Source organism: Cervus canadensis, chromosome 18, assembly GCF_019320065.1.
Source record: "Cervus canadensis isolate Bull #8, Minnesota chromosome 18, ASM1932006v1, whole genome shotgun sequence".
Classification (NCBI taxonomy): Eukaryota; Metazoa; Chordata; class Mammalia; order Artiodactyla; family Cervidae; genus Cervus; species Cervus canadensis.
This window is the reverse complement of record NC_057403.1, coordinates 37,728,376-37,745,805: the sequence shown is the minus strand read 5'-3', so window position 1 is coordinate 37,745,805 and position 17,430 is coordinate 37,728,376. Positions and strand designations below refer to the sequence as shown.

At 36.1% G+C, this 17,430-nt stretch overlaps 1 protein-coding gene across 2 annotated transcripts in view; it reads left to right on the top strand.

Moving 5' to 3' along the window:
* The window catches only part of CBFB (core-binding factor subunit beta), a 48,375-nt gene that overhangs the window by 7,052 nt on the left and 23,893 nt on the right, over window positions 1-17,430 (top strand). For both annotated transcript variants that reach the window (XM_043435302.1, XM_043435303.1), the window contains exon 4: window positions 17,314-17,430. In XM_043435302.1, the coding sequence (XP_043291237.1) occupies window positions 17,314-17,430 (117 nt within the window). The remainder of the gene's footprint in view (window positions 1-17,313) is intronic.

Genomic DNA, 17,430 nt, shown 5'->3' with positions numbered 1-17,430 from the left:
GCTGTTTTTTTCCTTGTTCCAAATACTTCCTTGAAGTTTAACTTGCTAGCTCAGATACTAAAAACATAAACCAAAAAATTTCTTTCCTCTCAACTTTTATGCTAAACTCTTTTAGGATTTCATGATGACATCTCAATGTTACTAAAATCTCCTAGTATTTAATAACTAGTAAAGGGGTGTTAATTCTACTAGAATATGTTTGCTTAAATTAATGATATCTGTTTAGTAGATTGAAGACCATATTTTCCTTGGACTTAAGCCGTTGAGATGTTTTTAGTTATACGATCAACAAGAACAAAAACCTTAGATAGCTTGTTCTAGAACTTAGCGAAAGTGTTTTCAAATATACCAAGAAAAATCATAGAACTGATGCAAGAAATCCGGAAACTTATATTTTATTAATATTTGTTTTATGATTTTCTTCTGTAAAGTGCCAGATTAAATATTTTCAGTTTTGCAGGCATATGATCTCTGTTGCAGCTTCTCAAGTTCGCTGTTACGGTGTGAAAGGAGCCATAGACAATGTGTAAACAAATGAATGTGGCTGTGTTCCAAGGATGGTAATACTGGCAGAAATCTGTATCTTTCCCTCAGATTTAAATTGGTAAATGTTTGTGTATAGATGATATATTTCTCAAATATAATTTTACCAGTACTTTCTACACCAGTAGAATCTAGGAAAAAGAAAGCGTTTTAATGAAAAAAACCAACAACATTAAGGGAAAAAAAAACAAAACCCTGCTAGTATTTCGCTCTTTACCACTGGGATAAGTATAGTAATGAATTTAGAGAAAAGATACTAACCCATGTTTTCTCATCCATAGAGCTCAGGCTCTGGGGTCTCTTATTTCTCTTCTGATAACCATCATCGTTTATTTCTGTGCCCATAGGACTAGAAGCAAAGCAAATTGAAGCAGTTTCCCTAAATGTTAATTATTTGCCTCTGCTCCTTATACTAAATCCAAAATCAGTGTCTCTTCCACATGCTTTCAACCTAGTTAGGTGCTAAAGCAGCTTAGTTCTCTTCCCATTCAAACCCAGCTTTGAGAAATTGAGCCTTTAGAGTTACATATAAATTGAGGTGAAGTCCTGGCTTCATATACTACTTCATTTATTCTGTAACTTTAGACAAGTTGTTTAATCTTTATGGTCCTCAGTTATAAAGTGAGGTTAATGCATGTGTCCCAGGGTGGCCCTAGGGATTAAATAAAACAGTGTATGTAAAGTGCTTAGCTCAGTAACTGGCAGAGTTATTAAAAAATTCATTCATTCAGAAGGTCTTTGTTTAACACCTATTATGTAATTTAGTGAGTACTGTTCTAGGCACTTGATATATGAATAAACAAAACAAAAGATCCTGCCTTACAGGTTGTTTTATGGAAGGAATGGAAGAACAGGCAGCATGCGCAGTTTATAAGTTATGTAGTATGTTACAAAGTGATAAATGCTCTGGGGGGAAAAAAGGAAAATTAGAATAAAATAAGGGATCAATGAACAGGAATGTGTGCAACTTTAAACAGGAAGGACTGGGTAAAGAAGGTCATATTTGAGCAGAAACCTAAAGGAAGATAGGGAATGATGAGCAATGCAGATATTTGAGGGAAAGGTGATCCAAACAGGTGACACAGCCTTGTAAAGGCCCTGGAGTGGGAGCTTGCACAGTGTGTGTGTTAAACAGTGAGTAGGCCAGTGCGGCTAGAGTACACTGACCAAAGAGGAGAGAAGTAGGAGAGATTAGGGAGATAGCAAGAAGCCAGTTTACATGACTGTGAGGGGCCATGGGAACAACAATGGACTTTTATTCTGAGTAGAGTGGAGAGTAGTTTCTGCTCTTTGAGCAGATGAATTTTCTGATCTGCCTTTAGTTTTGAAAAGATCACTCTAGCTGCTGGGTTAACAGCAGTTTTAGCAGGCAAGAGTGAAGCAGGGGGGCCCATTGGGCTGGTATGGTAATCTTGGTGAGAGACCAGGGTGGTAGCAATGGACACAGTGAGGAGGAGTCATAGTCCAGGAATATTTGAGATAGAGCCAACAGGATTTGCTTATAGATTGGATGTGAGGTGTGAGAGTCAAGAATGACTCCAACTTTTCTTGGTTAGAGCAACTGGGAGTATAGGATTGCAGTCATCTGAGATGAGAAAAGCTGTGGGCGGAGCAATTTTGAGCAGTTTAGGGCATGTGAGTTTGTGGTGGTAGCTTGTTGCAGCTTCTGTTTTCAGCACCCACCCGTAACTTCTTAAATGATGGCACAGCTTTTTCCTAAGTGACCCTTTGTCTGCTTATCTCAAGATTTCAGTGTCTTTTTTTTTTTTAATCAGCTTTATGAAAGTATAGTTTATTTACCAAATAATGACCCCATTTTGAGTGTATAATTTGAGTTTTAACAAATGTACACACCCATGTAAACACCACCCACAGTCCAGATAATATTTCATCCCCTTGAGCCCTTCCACAGGAATCTGAGAGTAGCTTAGCTGGTTGGTTCTGGCTCAGGGTCTCCCATGAGTTTGCAGTCCAGCTCTTGGGGCTCTTCAGTCTCTGAAGGCTTAATTGGAGCTAAAGGATCCCCTTGCAAACTCACTCACATGACTTTTGGTTGGTGGCTTCAATTCCTAGTCATATATTCCTTTCCATAGAGAGAAAAAGAATGAAGTCATCCTGCTTTTTATGACTTATTCTCTGATCACTTTTTTCTTCTTGTTCATTAGAAGCGAGTCGCTATGTCTAGCCCACACTCAGCAGGGAGGGGGTTGGTTTATTCACATATATGGGAGGAGGCTGAGATCTTTGGGGCCATCTTAGAGGCTGGCTCCCAGTGTTCACTTAAATCTGATGAATTCAGGAAAAAAATTAGAATGCTAATAGGAAACAGAAGTTCCATATTCTCTTAGATTTGAAATATGGCTTTATGATCTAAGAAAATGGGCTTCGCAAAATCAGTCTTTGTATTCATTCTTTCTGCCTTTGTGTTTGTTGGAATATTTTCAAACCTAGAGTCTTCAGTAAGAAAGGTCTGTTAGTGGGTAACTGACCATCAAGTCAGAGCACACACTTTTATAGTCTGACTTTCAAATATATTTAAAACTTTTGCACCCAGGTACCTAGTGAGCTATTAACAGATAAAGCTGACTCTTTATTAAGGGTCTTTCTTAGAAGAGGTTTAAAATAATACTGTATAATGGAGAGAGCTCTGGATATGTTTGGATTGTCAGAAGACAATCAACAATTGTTTTCCTTAGCTGTAAATGGGAATCAGAATGTCTTCCCTGTTCATAAACCTCATGTGAGGATTAAATGAAGTACCAGAATATGTGAAAATGCCGCCTTAATTGTCAAGCCCTATCCAAAGCTAGACTATTTGATAGGTTTGTAGAGTGAGATCGTAGATAATCAAGGATTTTCAGTGCTGTAGAGGCCTTAGGTCGCTTCACTTCAAGTAGCAGTATGGTGTTGGGAGACTATGTCCTTCCCCAGTGGTCCATCCTGGTGTTTTATAAACCGAGACAGCCAAAATGTTCATCATTGTCCCTTAATTTAAACTGCTTTCCTCTAATGTAGCTGTCAGAAGACAAGAAATGCAACAGATCAGAATTTAAATCATTCTCTGTGAAATTTTGTTAGACCAAGCAACACCCTGTTCCTTTGGTCTTTCCTCTTGGAACTTATTTCCAATTAACTTTTATTTCAAACAAATGCAAATGGTTATGGTTGACCATAAGTTATTAGTCTTGAGTGGTCAGATTAATGGTTTTTGCATGCATTCTGTGTTTTTTAAAGCGTCCTTAGATTTTAAAATTAATGATTATGCTTACTGCATAATCCTAGTTTGTGAGCATGAAGTTAGAGGGTATGAAAATCTTGTAAACTGAAGAAATTAACTTTATAGTGCTATTGTTTGTTTTCCATTTTTTCTATGGAAATTGAATATACTATCTAGTTTCATCTAGATATATTAGATGTGGTCCCAGAAAAAGAGGTTAAACTTTCTATAGTTTTTGTATTGCTATTCATTACTTATGATTTTAATTGATAGATAACAATAGCAGACATTGGGAGTGGTTATATAATGGCATCAGAGCACTTAGCTTTTAAACTTTGATAAGTTATGTGTTTTACTTCTTTTTCTTTTCTGAACATTCATACTTAAAAATCTTTTTATCATTCATTTTCATCAGCATGAAATAACAAAGCAAAGTTTAATAGCATTTGATTTAACAAATAAAGACAAAAACTCTTACTTTAAATGTCTTAAAAAAAAAAATTGTCTTCAAAGTTCCGTAACTGCTGTTTCTGGAGCAGTTTGCTTACTTGCTTGCAGGATCTTTGTCCCAAAATAAATATTGTGTCTGTTTATATACCATCCACAATTTGGCAGAGTTTAGAGCACTCTCTTTAGCTTTGAGAAATTCCTATTCAAGCTCAGAAGCAAGTTTCTTTTCCTCCTTAGACAGCCCAGTCACTCCAAATAAAAGAAATCTGTGGTAACACTTTGGAATGTGGTTTTCCCCAAGAGAAACTGAGGCAACTTTACAACTAGCTTGTTGGATCTAGACTTTTAAGTACTTCAATTCAACTAAAATATGAAGTATATTTTCTGGCACTTAGTTATCAACAGTTTAGTGTACTGAAATAAGTAATCTGGGCTTTTTAAAAAAGTTTTATTTCAACAATTTTTAAATCCAGAAAGAGTAGACTGACTTCATGAATCAATAATAATGTTTAAAAATTAGAATGTCATAGTACCTTCCAGTTAGAGTTACATTAACTTGCATATATGATAAATGCCCCTCTGAAGTATTTGAAGACAATATACTCTTTTTTTCCCGTCTTCTTTTTTTTCTTCCAGTTTTATTGAGATAGAATTGATATACAGCACTCATCTTTCCCCCTTTTCTTGAATTGCATTATTTGCCTGGATTTAGCGTGAAGTGTAGTCTTGGCCATATCTCAATTATATTTTTCAAGTTAGAAAAGTCAGAATGGTATGTCTGAGAGAAACATCCTTAATCTTCCCTTTTTGTTTCTATTTCCTACCCCAATATTTTTGAATGATTAATTCAAACACTGCAAGGATAAAGATGTTATCAACTAAAGAAATCAGTTGTTGAGAAGGGCTGCTATGTCCCAGTTTTACTGCTTCCCATTGTAATTGATTTTTTTCAGTTGTCATTATTGAGATATGATTTCTATACAGTAGAATTCACCTATTTAAGATACACAGTTAAGTGACAAATATGTGCAGCCAGCGGTGTGATTACCACCACAGTGAAGATACAGACTGTTTCCGTAACCTCAGAAAGTGCCCTCGTGTGCTTTGCAGCCAGTCTTCCCGCCCCCCAGCCCAGGCACCCATTGTCTGCTTTCCGTTTCGTACTCTCTTATCTTTTCTTTTTACTGAGCAGTGTTCCATTGTGTGAATCTGCCACATTTCGTTTATCCATTTAGCAGTTGATGGCCATCTGAGTTATTTCGCCTTGGTTTGGCTACTGTGCTGCTTTTAATGTTTATACCTGAGTCTCTTATGTGGACATTTGTTCTCATCTGTCTTGGGTAGATAGATACATAGGACTAAAATTGCTGGCTAGTTAGTTTCATGAATATGAACTTTTTAAGAAACTGCCATTGTTAATCACTCAGTTGTGTCTGATCCTTTGCAACCTGGTGGACTGTGGCCCACCAGGCTTCTCTGTCCATGGAATTCTCCAGGCAGGAATACTGGAGTGGGGTGCCATTCCCTTCTCCAGGGGATCTTCCTAACTCAGGGATTGAACCTAGGTCTCCTGCTTTGCAGGTGGATTCTTTACTGTCTGAGCCACCAAACTGTTCTCCAAAGTGGCTTTGCAATTTTGCATTCCAGCTAGCCATCTATGAGTTTCAGCTACTTCACATCTTTACTAATACTTGGTACTGTTAGTCTTTTTTTATTTTAGCCATTTTTGTGAGTTTGTAGTGGTATCTCATTTTGGGTTTAATTTGCATCTCTGTGGTGACTTGAAGGATGTTCAGTATGTTTTATGTGCTTGTTTGCCATTTGGCGAAGTGTCTGTACAGATCCTTTGCCTATATTTTGATACCAAATTATTATTGAGATGTAGGAATTTTTTAATGTATTAAATACATGTTCTTTATCAGATATTTTTGCAATTGAAGTTTTATTATGAGTCACATTTAAAGTAGCTAGCCTTGACTGCATATCAGTTCAGTTCAGTTCAGTTGCTCAGTCGTGTCTGACTCTGCGACCCCATGAACCACAGCATGCCAGGCCTCCCTGTCTATCACCAACTCCCAGAGTCCACCCAAACCCATGTTCATCTAGTTGGTGATGCCATCCAACCAGTCCATCCTAAAGGAGATCGGTCCTGGGTGTTCATTGGAAGGACTGATGTTGAAGCTGAAACTCCAATACTTTGGCCACCTGATGCGAAGAGTTGACTCATTTGAAAAGATACTGATGCCGGGAAAGATTGAGGGCAGGAGGAGAAGGGGACGACAGAGGATGAGATGGACTGGTTGGATCTCCTTGCAGTCCAAGGGGCTTTCAAGAGTCTTCTCCAACACCACAGTTGAAAAGCATCAATTCTTCAGTGCTCAGCTTTCTTTATAGTCCAACTCTCACATCATATGTGACCACTGGAAAAACCATAGCCTTGACTAGACAGACCTGTGTTGGCAAAGTAATATCTCTGACTGCATATAAAATATTAGGAAGTATAAATACAGATTTTGTCAAAACTGCCCCTAATATAGTGATTTTGGCCTCCTTCGATTGTGCCTCTCAACTTTAAAAAAAAAAAAAAAACTCTTAATTTTTAAACAAAAATTTTGACTCGTGTTGTGTGGCATGTAGGATCTTAGTTCCCCTACCAGGGATCGAACCCACCACTTCTGCATTGAAAGGCCAGGGTCTTAACCACTGGACCGCCAGGGAAGCCCCTTGATGTGTTTTTGGGTGTTTGTTTTTTTTGAGCTTGTTGTTTTGTTTATTATGTTAAAATGCACATCACATAAAATTTACCATTTTATCTGTTCGTAACTATACAGTTCAGTATCATTAAGTATATTAAAATTCATGCTCTTGTCATCTTCCTTATACTAAAGCTCTGTACCCATTAACCACTAACTCTCCTTTCTCCTGTGTCCCCAGCGCCTGACAATTGCCTTTCTACTTTTTGTCTTTGGTAATTTAATTCCTCTAGGTACCTCATGTAAGTGGAATCAACATCCATAACCTACCGCTTAGAGAACCATTGTTAACGTTTTGTTATATTGCCATTCTTATTTTTTCTGTGTTTATTTAAATTGTAAAATAAAATTATTCTATTTGATATGGCATTAACTTTTAATCTTTGGATTTTCTGCACATCTTATTAATAATTGATTTTACTAATAGAAAATCAGCAGTAAATAGATACCTTTGTATAAGAGAGAAGCAACAGAATGATTATCAGTGTAATTCTTGGAATAAAAAAGTAAGAAATGGCTGTGGATGTATCTAGTGAGCATACATGCAGTGTTCATTCACCTGGGAAACCTTTGCAGATCTAGGAAAGCTTTGCAGATCTAGAAAACAGTAGACAGGCAGTGCTGTACACATACATGGCAGTCATATGAAAAATCTCTCCTACAGAAAACTTTGAGCTTTCTAGTATAGGCATTTTAGGGGGCAGAAAATGTTTGTTTTAACTATCTCTGAGTATATGGGACTCCTTTTGCTACTGTGTACTCTTATTTTCTCAGTTTAAAATTAGAATAGTAATAGCAAACAGTTCTGTAGCACTGGCTATGTGCCAGGTACTGTTTTCATTGATACAAAGACCAATACTCTTATTATCTCGTTTTTACTGATAGGAAAGCATTTGTAAGTCTTAATGTGCTACTTAGTTTGAGCAGGCTCTGAGACTTTCTCTGACATCACTTCCTTGATACTTAGTTTTCTAGGGAAGAGTAGAAGCCACAGACCAGCTAACTGTGCTTCATGCTAGAGACACTGATTTGGTGGCGAGTTTAGTTATTGTTACCTTCTTTTATGAAGGTATACAATGTAAGTAGTTGGAAGTTATTACCTACTCTGATCTTTCCAGTTTAGGCTGGGCTTTTCCCAAATTGATGTGTATTTAGGAACAAAGAATTTAAAGTAATGCTTAAAATGTGCCTTTGCCAGTGAAACTGTGCTTTTCAGACTTAATATGACTTTCCTGTGCCAAACTGTGTGTTCTAAGAAGAATATGGCCAAGTCTGGGAATGATTGGCTGGTTACTTTTATGGGGGGAAACATTTTTTCCATGTATACAGTCAACATAAGCCCTTTTGTGTTTTAAAACTTTAGATATGAAGGCAGATTAATCTTCAGATTAAAACAGAAGTGTAGCCTAGGAGTGTGACTTCAGCTTTTCCATTAGGAGAATTTAGATGTTTTCAAATAAACAAAATATTCTGCCCATATTAAATGATAATTTTTAATAAATGTCTGCCTCTTTTTTTAAAACAATATTGCAGAATATTGTTTTAAATAATGGGACTTTGGGAGAACCCTTCTAAATTTTTGGAGGGTATTGTTTATTCCAGCTTTTTAGTCCTGACCTGCCTTTCCGTTGCTATCCAGAACAATGCTGCTGGACTTTTTTTAAATTGTAGTAAATTCACATAGAATTCACCATCTTAGGCATCTGTTCAATTCCATGGTTTTTAATAAATACACAGTGTGCAGCCTTCATCACCACTATCATATTCAGAACATTTTCAGAACTCTGGACTGTTTAAAATATGTTTTGACCTTCTGCAAGCTAGTTTTCATCCTGATCACCACCACTAGTACCAGATGATTTATATCCTCAGTAATTCACTTAATCCTGCACTAGAGTGAATGAAGTCTTTTATTTGATTTTGAAATGCGTTTGGTGATAGCTTGATTTCACAGCTGAGGAAACTGGGGCCCAGAGAGGCTAACTAAATCTTCAGTAGTCATGTAATCTGTCTCCTAGGAAGAGCCAGCATCCAGACCCAGGTCTTTTACCCAAGAGTCTGTGTTGTTTGCAGTTTACCACATTGCTGCTAATAATCATTAGGTAAGTTGCTAGAAACTTCACATACCACCTTTGAAAGTTATTTTAGCCCACCAAGTTATTCTTCCCATTAGAGTCAGTATTTTAACATGGTCATTTTTGACCTCATTTTGATGACTTCAGAACAACCTTTCACTTCCATCTTTTTCCTTTCAACATTTAACTTTTCTTGAATTGTTTTTCTAACTTAAGGCTGCTCTATATTCTCTGATTCTAGGCTCGCCATGACCTGCCTCCTTTTTATATCCTTCCATAATTCTTTTCTGGAGAAGGGAATGGCAGCCCACTCCAGTATTCTCTTTTTTTTTCCCATTTATTTTTATTAGTTGGAGGCTAATTACTTTACAATATTGTAGTGGTTTTTGCCATACATTGACATGAATCAGCTATGGATTTACATGTGTTCCCCATCCCGATCCCCCCTCCCACCTCACTCCAGTATTCTTACCTGGAGAATCCCGTGGACAGAGAAGCTTGGCAGGCTAGAGTCCATGGGATCACAAAGAGTCAGACATGAATGAGCGACTAATGCATGCATATAACTCTTTTCATCTTATAAAACAAACTCCCTATTCCTTGACTCCCTCTCCCCCTTGTTCCTGGCAGCCACTCTTCTTTGTCTGTGATTTTGACTAAATAGCTCTTATAAGTGTTTGTACATACAGTATTTGTCTTTTAGAAGTTCTCTGTATTGATTTGGATGTTAATTCCTTAATAGGTATGTGATTTGTAAATATTTTCTCCCATTCTGTGGGTTGCCTTTTTACCCTATTGATAATGTCTTTTGATGTACAAATTTTTAAAATTTTAATGAAATCCAGCTTACCTATTTTTATTGTTGTTATCTTTGTCCTTGGTGTCATCCCCAAGAAATCATTGTTAGATTCAGTGTCATGAGGCTTTTATCCTTGCTTCTAAGAGTTTTATAGTTTTAGGTCTTAATATTTAGATTTTTGGTCTGTCATGAAGTAATTTTTGTATGTAGTATTAGGTGAGGGTCCAGTTTCATTCACTTCCTTCTAGATATCCGTTTTCCTAGCACCGTTTATTAAAAGGACTCTTCTCTCCCCATTGAATGGTCTCAGTACCCTTGTCAAAAATCATTTGACCACACATGTGAGGGTTTGTTTCTGGGCATCCTACTCTAGCCAATTAGTCTGTATGTCTTTTATGCCAATACTATACCATTTTGATTAATGAAGCTTTGTAGTAAGTTTTGAAATCAGAAAGTATGAGTCCTCAAGTTATCTTCTTTCAAGATTGTTTTGGCTTTTCAGGTCCCTGTAACTTTTTTTTCCCTTTCTTTTTATGTATTTTTATCCTTTTTCCATATGACTTTTAGGATGGAATTTTCTGTTTGGTTAACACATCCACTTATTGAGTGTGCACCTGCGTGTGTGCATGCACACGTTTGCATTCTTAAACTTTTAAGCTCCAGGCACATTCTGTATTAATCCGTGTTATGATTTCTCTAAGATGTACTGTTTTCTGTTTGAACTGTAAGAAGTATATTGGTAAATTACATTAAATCACTATAGAAGAATCTGGGTTTTTTTTTTAACACTTGCATGCAACCCAAGTATGATTCAGAGGCAAGTGAGATTGAATGACTGTCTGTAATGATTATCCAGCAGTCAGGCAGCTGACTGTACATTTCTAAATGGAGAGGAACATGTGACTAAAGGAGGATGAGTCAGAACCAAGTATCTTCTAAAGGAATCTGTTAAATAGACTACATAAATGATTACAGTTAACAAGCAAGGGGTACATACTTCCTTTGTGAAGTATCTTGTTTTCCTGGGTGCCTGTGGCCATCCCAGTATTAATGGTTGTCTGCTGATACTATTGGTGTGGTCAACTATTCATTGTCTCAAAAAAAAAAAAAAAAAGTTGCTTCTTTCCCTTGGAAAGAGAACACTATGTAAAATTTTAGTGGAAGTATTTTGTGTAAATTTCTGTGGTGCTTTATATGTTTCATAAGCTTATGGACATTGGTTTAATTTTTGTTGTCACCTATGAAAGAGGTGTGATTATTGATTTTATATGTGAGAAATTGGGAGACTTACTCATAATCTTAAATTATTTATCTCAAATACACTGTTAAAGCTAAAATTTCAATCCAGGTTTTATCTGATTCTAAAGCACATTTAATTTTTACTCTTCCCATGCTCTCTTGGAGTTAAGCATGGTGATAATATTCCTTTTCTTTAAAAAATAATTACAGTTGATTCTCCTAATTTATGGTAGTTGTCTTCTATAAAGTCCCTGCAAACACATGACCTGTTTATAAGAGGAAAATTCACACTTAGGGCTAAAAAAAAAAAATGCCTTCCCCCAATATTAGCCAGTTTACTCCCTCTGCCAACGTATTAGAACCTGGTATCTCTCCTCATACACATTATTAGAATTTTTATTTTTTATATTTTTATCTTTCATTTAAAGATAGTTATATTGTTTTATTTTAATATTTTTAGCCATTTTATTTCAAACTGTTTTTTTTCCCCAAATGGTAGTCAGTTTTCCAGTCTCCACTAGTTAAGTAAAATACCCATTTACCATTGATTTGCAGTGTTGCTGTTTTCATTGATTAAATCCTTGTATACTTGGCTTTGTTTTTAATTTTTTTTTGTTTATTCCATTAAGTTGTTTCTAGCTGTCACGGCACTACTGCATGTATATTGATTGCATTGTTACATGTCTTAATATCTGAAGGGCAGAAAATACTTTCTTATATTTTCTTGGATAGCCTGATTCTTTTGTGTGCATTGTAGATTTATCCCTCAAAGTCCAGAAAACATTATTTTGAGATTATACTGAAATTTTGTTAAAATAAGGATTACTTTGGGGTTAATTGACATTGGTACTCTTACCATTAGAGAGCATGACATCTTGTTTTTCAAGTCCTTTTCTGTGTTTTAAAAATTAGATATTTTCTTCTTACAGAACCTACCTGTTTCTTATTATATTTATTTTTAATGGATACTTTTAATGCTATTTTAAAATAAGGACTTTTAAAATTTTCTAAATAGTTAACTATTGTAACATAGAAAAGTTGCTGGATTTTGTATATTTTTTATAACAAGTCATTTTATTGAACACATTAATTCACTTGGCTTTTTTGTTAAATATTATAGATTTTTCAGGTAGATCATCTTCAGATATTATGTCCTGGTTGTATTTCTTGTCCACTTTGTTAGAACTGTGGTCTTTAAAAGGAGATTGCAAAGCTCCTGGATCCAGCTCCTGACAGTTTTATCACTGTCAATGAACATTCCATTAATCTTAAGAGTTATATAAGTCATACTTAAATGTAATAGCTGAATTCAGTCTTAATTCTTACAGTTCTTTTTGTACATATTCAGCTCTTCCTTATTACAGACTTTAAGATAACTGGTATTGGAATTTTTGAGGGAGGTAGTGGGATATGAATTTTTAAAAATGCATCATGTATTTCCCTCTAACCTTAATGATACTACCCTTTAAAAAATGACAGGTAATAAACATCTGTTGAATAGGTGAATCTTTTCAAGTTGAAATTATAAGGAAGCTATAAGAAAAGCATTTCTAAGTTCCAGCTGTCTTTCTATTCTTCTGGTAATCATCATTCAGTTATTTACTGAGGGCCTAAGGAATACTGATCATTTCTTCCACTGTTTTCCCACTATCTCATTTTATAGACTAAAGTCACCAGTGTTTGAGCTCTGACAGTTTACTACAAGGAAGTGAAATATTGTTTCCAATTGAAATGGATTTTTTGAGGGTGAAGTGTCTGCTGCTTGCTTTTATCAATATCTTTGACACTTGATTTCCATGTTTATTGATGTTACGTTTCAGCTCAGTACTGGTGTGCATGGAAATCTTTGCAAATTTAGTTATTCTAATTATCTTGAAATTACATTCTTTAGAAACTCAACAGAGGGAACTGTCTCTGCTGCCCCTTTGTACTCTCAGTTTCTGTTGTCTCTCTGGCTACCTAGGAGCTATTGTAGAAGAAAGGACAATTGAAGTTGCCACTGCTTATTCCAAATTTAGATACCCACAGAGAAGAGACTCCAGACTCTCAGATAGAACAGTTTTATACAGGTTGATAAATGGAAAGGTATCTTAAAGTTCTCTCATATCCTTACTCAGACTCTTGCATTTCAAAACCCAGGGTAACTTATGTTTAGCTGCTGAAGTAGTTTGGTCCCTTTACTAAAGGAAATGAGATTTATCATCTCGTAAGCTGTGCGCTGCAGAGACATTGGTGTCTGTGAGGGAAGGGAAAGTTGCATTTTCATTATCATATCCTTTTCCCCTTATACATTCTTTCAAGAATTTGGTGAAAGCATTAGACTTCTTTAGAAAAAGACACATGGACACAAACATATATTTTTATACAGAATTTTGAGACATTTCTGGTCTTCTTGAAACTTAACTGTAAACCCAAACTCATGTAGGTTGTCTGAACTCCAGACTAAACTCCTGCTTTAAATAAGAGCATTGCTAAAAGTTATGAGTGACCTAAGATCCTGTAACATGATACTTTGAAGTTTTATGTGGCCAAGAAAGGAGAAATTTTTACAGGGAGGCCTGTAACTTAACCTTTAGCCACTAGGCTCTTTGCATGCTTTCCTCTTTGTTCATAGCCTGCTCTGCTGGATTCTTCTCTTCTACATAGCATCTAAAAAATTGAATTGCCTCAGGTCTCTTCATGGGCTCCCCTCTTCTCTCCTACTTATTGTTGCTTGAGTAATCTCTTCCGTACCCCTGGATTGAAACACCACAGTGTTGTTGATGGCTGTGTGTGTGTTAGTCATGTCTGACTCTTTTGCGATCCCATGGACTGTAGCCCACCAGGCTCCTCTGTCCATGGAATTCTGGAGTGGGTTGCCACTTCCTCTTCCAGAGGATCTTCCAGACCCAGGGATCGAACCTGGGTCTCCTGAATTGCAGGTGGATTCTTTTCCATCTGAGGCACCGGGGAAGCCCTGTTGATAGCTGCCAGATTTATATCTTCAATCGGTATCTTTTCCCAGAGTGCCAAAACCCCACTTGCAGCTGCCTGCCCAGAAATCATTGTTCACATATCTTCGATGTCGCCTGTGTAACAGATGATAAAACTTAACACGAATATGTTTTATAATTACTCTATTGAGATGTAATTCATAGAGCATAAAATTCACCCTTCACTAAAATAAAGAAAAATTCAGGGATGTTTAGCATATTCACAGAACTGTGCATCATATTCACAGAACTGGAACTCTCATTCCAAAACATCTTCATCACCCTAAAAAGAAATCATGTACTTATTAATAGTCACTCCTCATTTCCACCACCCCACACACACCCCCTGCCCCCCCAACCAGCCCCAGCCCCTGGGAACCACTAATATCTTTCCTATTTCTGTATTTGCCTACTCTGGATATTTCATGTAAATGGAATCATGTAGTTTGTGGCCTTTTTCCAGTTTCTTTCACTTAGCATAGTATTTTCAGGGTTCATCCATGTTGTAGCATGTATCACTACTTTATTCCTTTTTAATGGCTGAGTGGTATTCTGTTAATGGATAATGCCATGGTGGTTCGTACATATTTTTGTTGACGCTTTACTGCTACAGTGATGTGGAATTTAAAGCTATAGAATGTGAAGATTAATTGATACCATGTATAATTTGAATTGAAATAGCATTACAAATACTGGTACCTAGAACTTGAGCTGATTTTTTAAAATGTGCAATACTTTTGTGCTCATGCTTGGTCGTGTCTGACTCTTTGTGACCCTAACTGTAGCCCCCCAAGCACCCTCTGTCTGTGGAATTTTCCAGGCAAAAAGAGTGGAGTGGGTTGCCATTTCCTATCATTGTAATACTTTTACCTTATTTCCAAAAGAACGCAAAACATGAGGCTGCAGTCACTTTTAACTTTCTGTGAAGTCTTAAGCATATCCTCCTGATATTTTACTTTGGGAAAGATAAGCAAGCTAATGTTATTTTTGTGTGTGATTAGCTGAATATTTACCCATTTTAAAGGCTTTATATAATCCATTTAATATAAAATATTTAATTATTCTAGGACAGTGGTTTAAACCTGAGGTCATATTCTAATACATTTTCTTTTCACAGTTTGAAATGAATCATCATTACTTTCAGTAAAAAATGTCTGAATGTTTAAATGACATTATTAAATTACATTACAAAATGCCAAACTGTTGACAGTTTTATTTTCTTCGTACTTCGAGGTTTGTTATTCATGAATGTATGAAAGTGTCAAACATTTACTTTGAAGGTCTACACATAAAACTATTTATTTAAATGTGAATATCTAAATAAATCACAGGATCATCTAAATATTATTTTAAATTACAATTCCAGGCACTAGCCTTGATTATGAACTGTAGCCATTTTCTGAACTCATTTAGGAATTTTCCAAGGCACATCAGTGGTTTTCTTAGTCATGAGAGAACTTTTATAAAGGAGTAATAAATCAGCTTTTTAAAAATATTTGAAAAAAAAAAAAAATATTTGGTAATTTCAAAAGGAAAATATTTCTTGACGATGGAAGTTAATTTGAATAAGTTAGGTTATGGAATCTTTGAATCTAAACGATGTGAGTCATTGATAAAGAATATATAATCTGATCATAAAATTGACCTTTCTCTCCTGTTAGATGAGAATCATCTTTATGTTTAGTGTGAGAATTTAAAATAATGAGGTAGACTGACAGTTGAAATGCTGTACTGTGTAGCACCCTCTACTCTGTTGGAAAGAGTAAGTGGGAATCTCGATTAGTAGATGTGGTAAGCCAAGTTACATTGATAGGCAATTCAGAGAGTTATTATAGATTTAGTCAGGTATCAGGCATGAGGTTGTCACAGTCACTTGTTCAATTAGGTGCACACCACTGGAGTTTTAAATTCACAATGTGGAAGGGAATTCACAATGTGCACTTATCAGAACAGAAGGAAATGTGTGGTTAAACGGTTTCAGCTATAACTGTAGACTGTTTCCCTTGGTCCACATGGGAGGAGAAATGGAACCTAATGTTTTTTACTTTTTTCCCAATATCAGTAGAAATTGACTTGACTCAGCGTGGTTTATGGGGGCCCTTAACAGGAAAAATAGTTGTGTTTAGTAGTGGAGGAGAATGACATAAATATGTACTAAGAAGGCATAAGTCCTCTAGGTTTTATTTTACAGGTGCTTCAGTAGTCATTTTTCTTGCATATTTATTATTACTGAGAGTCCTACTAAACCTCTCTAAAAACAAGAGTGCCTCAAGATTTTTTTGTTGAAGAAATTGCTGAATTGATTAAAGAAAAAGGTGTTCTCAGCTTTTTCCTCCTTTATTTTTTCTTACTCCTTTCTTCTTTTATCACAGTAAAATACTCACCTCAAGATAATAGCATCATCCATCTTTCATCAAGATGATCCATCATTTCTTGGTGGATCCTTAATTGCTTGAGAACAATTATATTTTCAGGCAATGGGAAAATTGATTTGGTAATCCAAAATGAAAGTGACTTAAATTTGGAAATCATGCCTAAAGTGACTTTTGCTCAAGGGTTATTTACTTGAAACATATTATGTGTTATATGCGTAAGTAAGTGTTGTATCAGTTAAGGTTCTTTGGCTAAAAGCAATAGAAATCAACTCTGGCTAACTTAAGTTAAAAAAAGAAGGAAAAAGCAGCAGCATTACTTATCAGAAGTCTGTGAGGTGGTTCATTAGACAGGAAAGGAGAAGAGCCTGACCCTGGGTGGCTTCAGGTATCCAAGTAGAAACAGTGCGTTCGCTTCAGGGGCTAGTGAATTCCAGTTGTTGCACATCTACATGTCTTTCTACTCAAGATGCAAAAATTAAGGCAAAGTACCTGAATGTCCCAGCTTCAGCTGCAAGAGAAATGATGTCTACTTCAAGCATCATCTTACTACAAACAGTTTTTATAAAATCTGTGAAACTTCCTTTTAAAAATAACTAGAAAAATTGTGACTAGAAATAAAATCCTGGTAAGCCAGGTTAGCTTAATGTGTAGAACATAGTCAGAGGCTATGCTTTGTATACTTTCCTGCAGTTCTTTTTTTTTTTTTTTTGCCCGGCCCTCCCTGGCCCCCTGGCCACCCCCCCAGGTCCTTTCCTGCAATTCTTAATTTTATCATTGTATTTAGTTTTTCCCCCCCAAAGAAAACCAGTTTTCATAAGTAAGTTTATCCTTTGTTTCTTATGTGTCTGATAGCTCATCGTGGATTTTCATCCTTCTTTTCTGTGTCTTAGGTATATTTGAAGGCTCCCATGATTCTCAATGGAGTCTGTGTTATCTGGAAAGGCTGGATTGATCTCCAGAGACTGGATGGTATGGGCTGCCTGGAGTTTGATGAGGAGCGAGCCCAG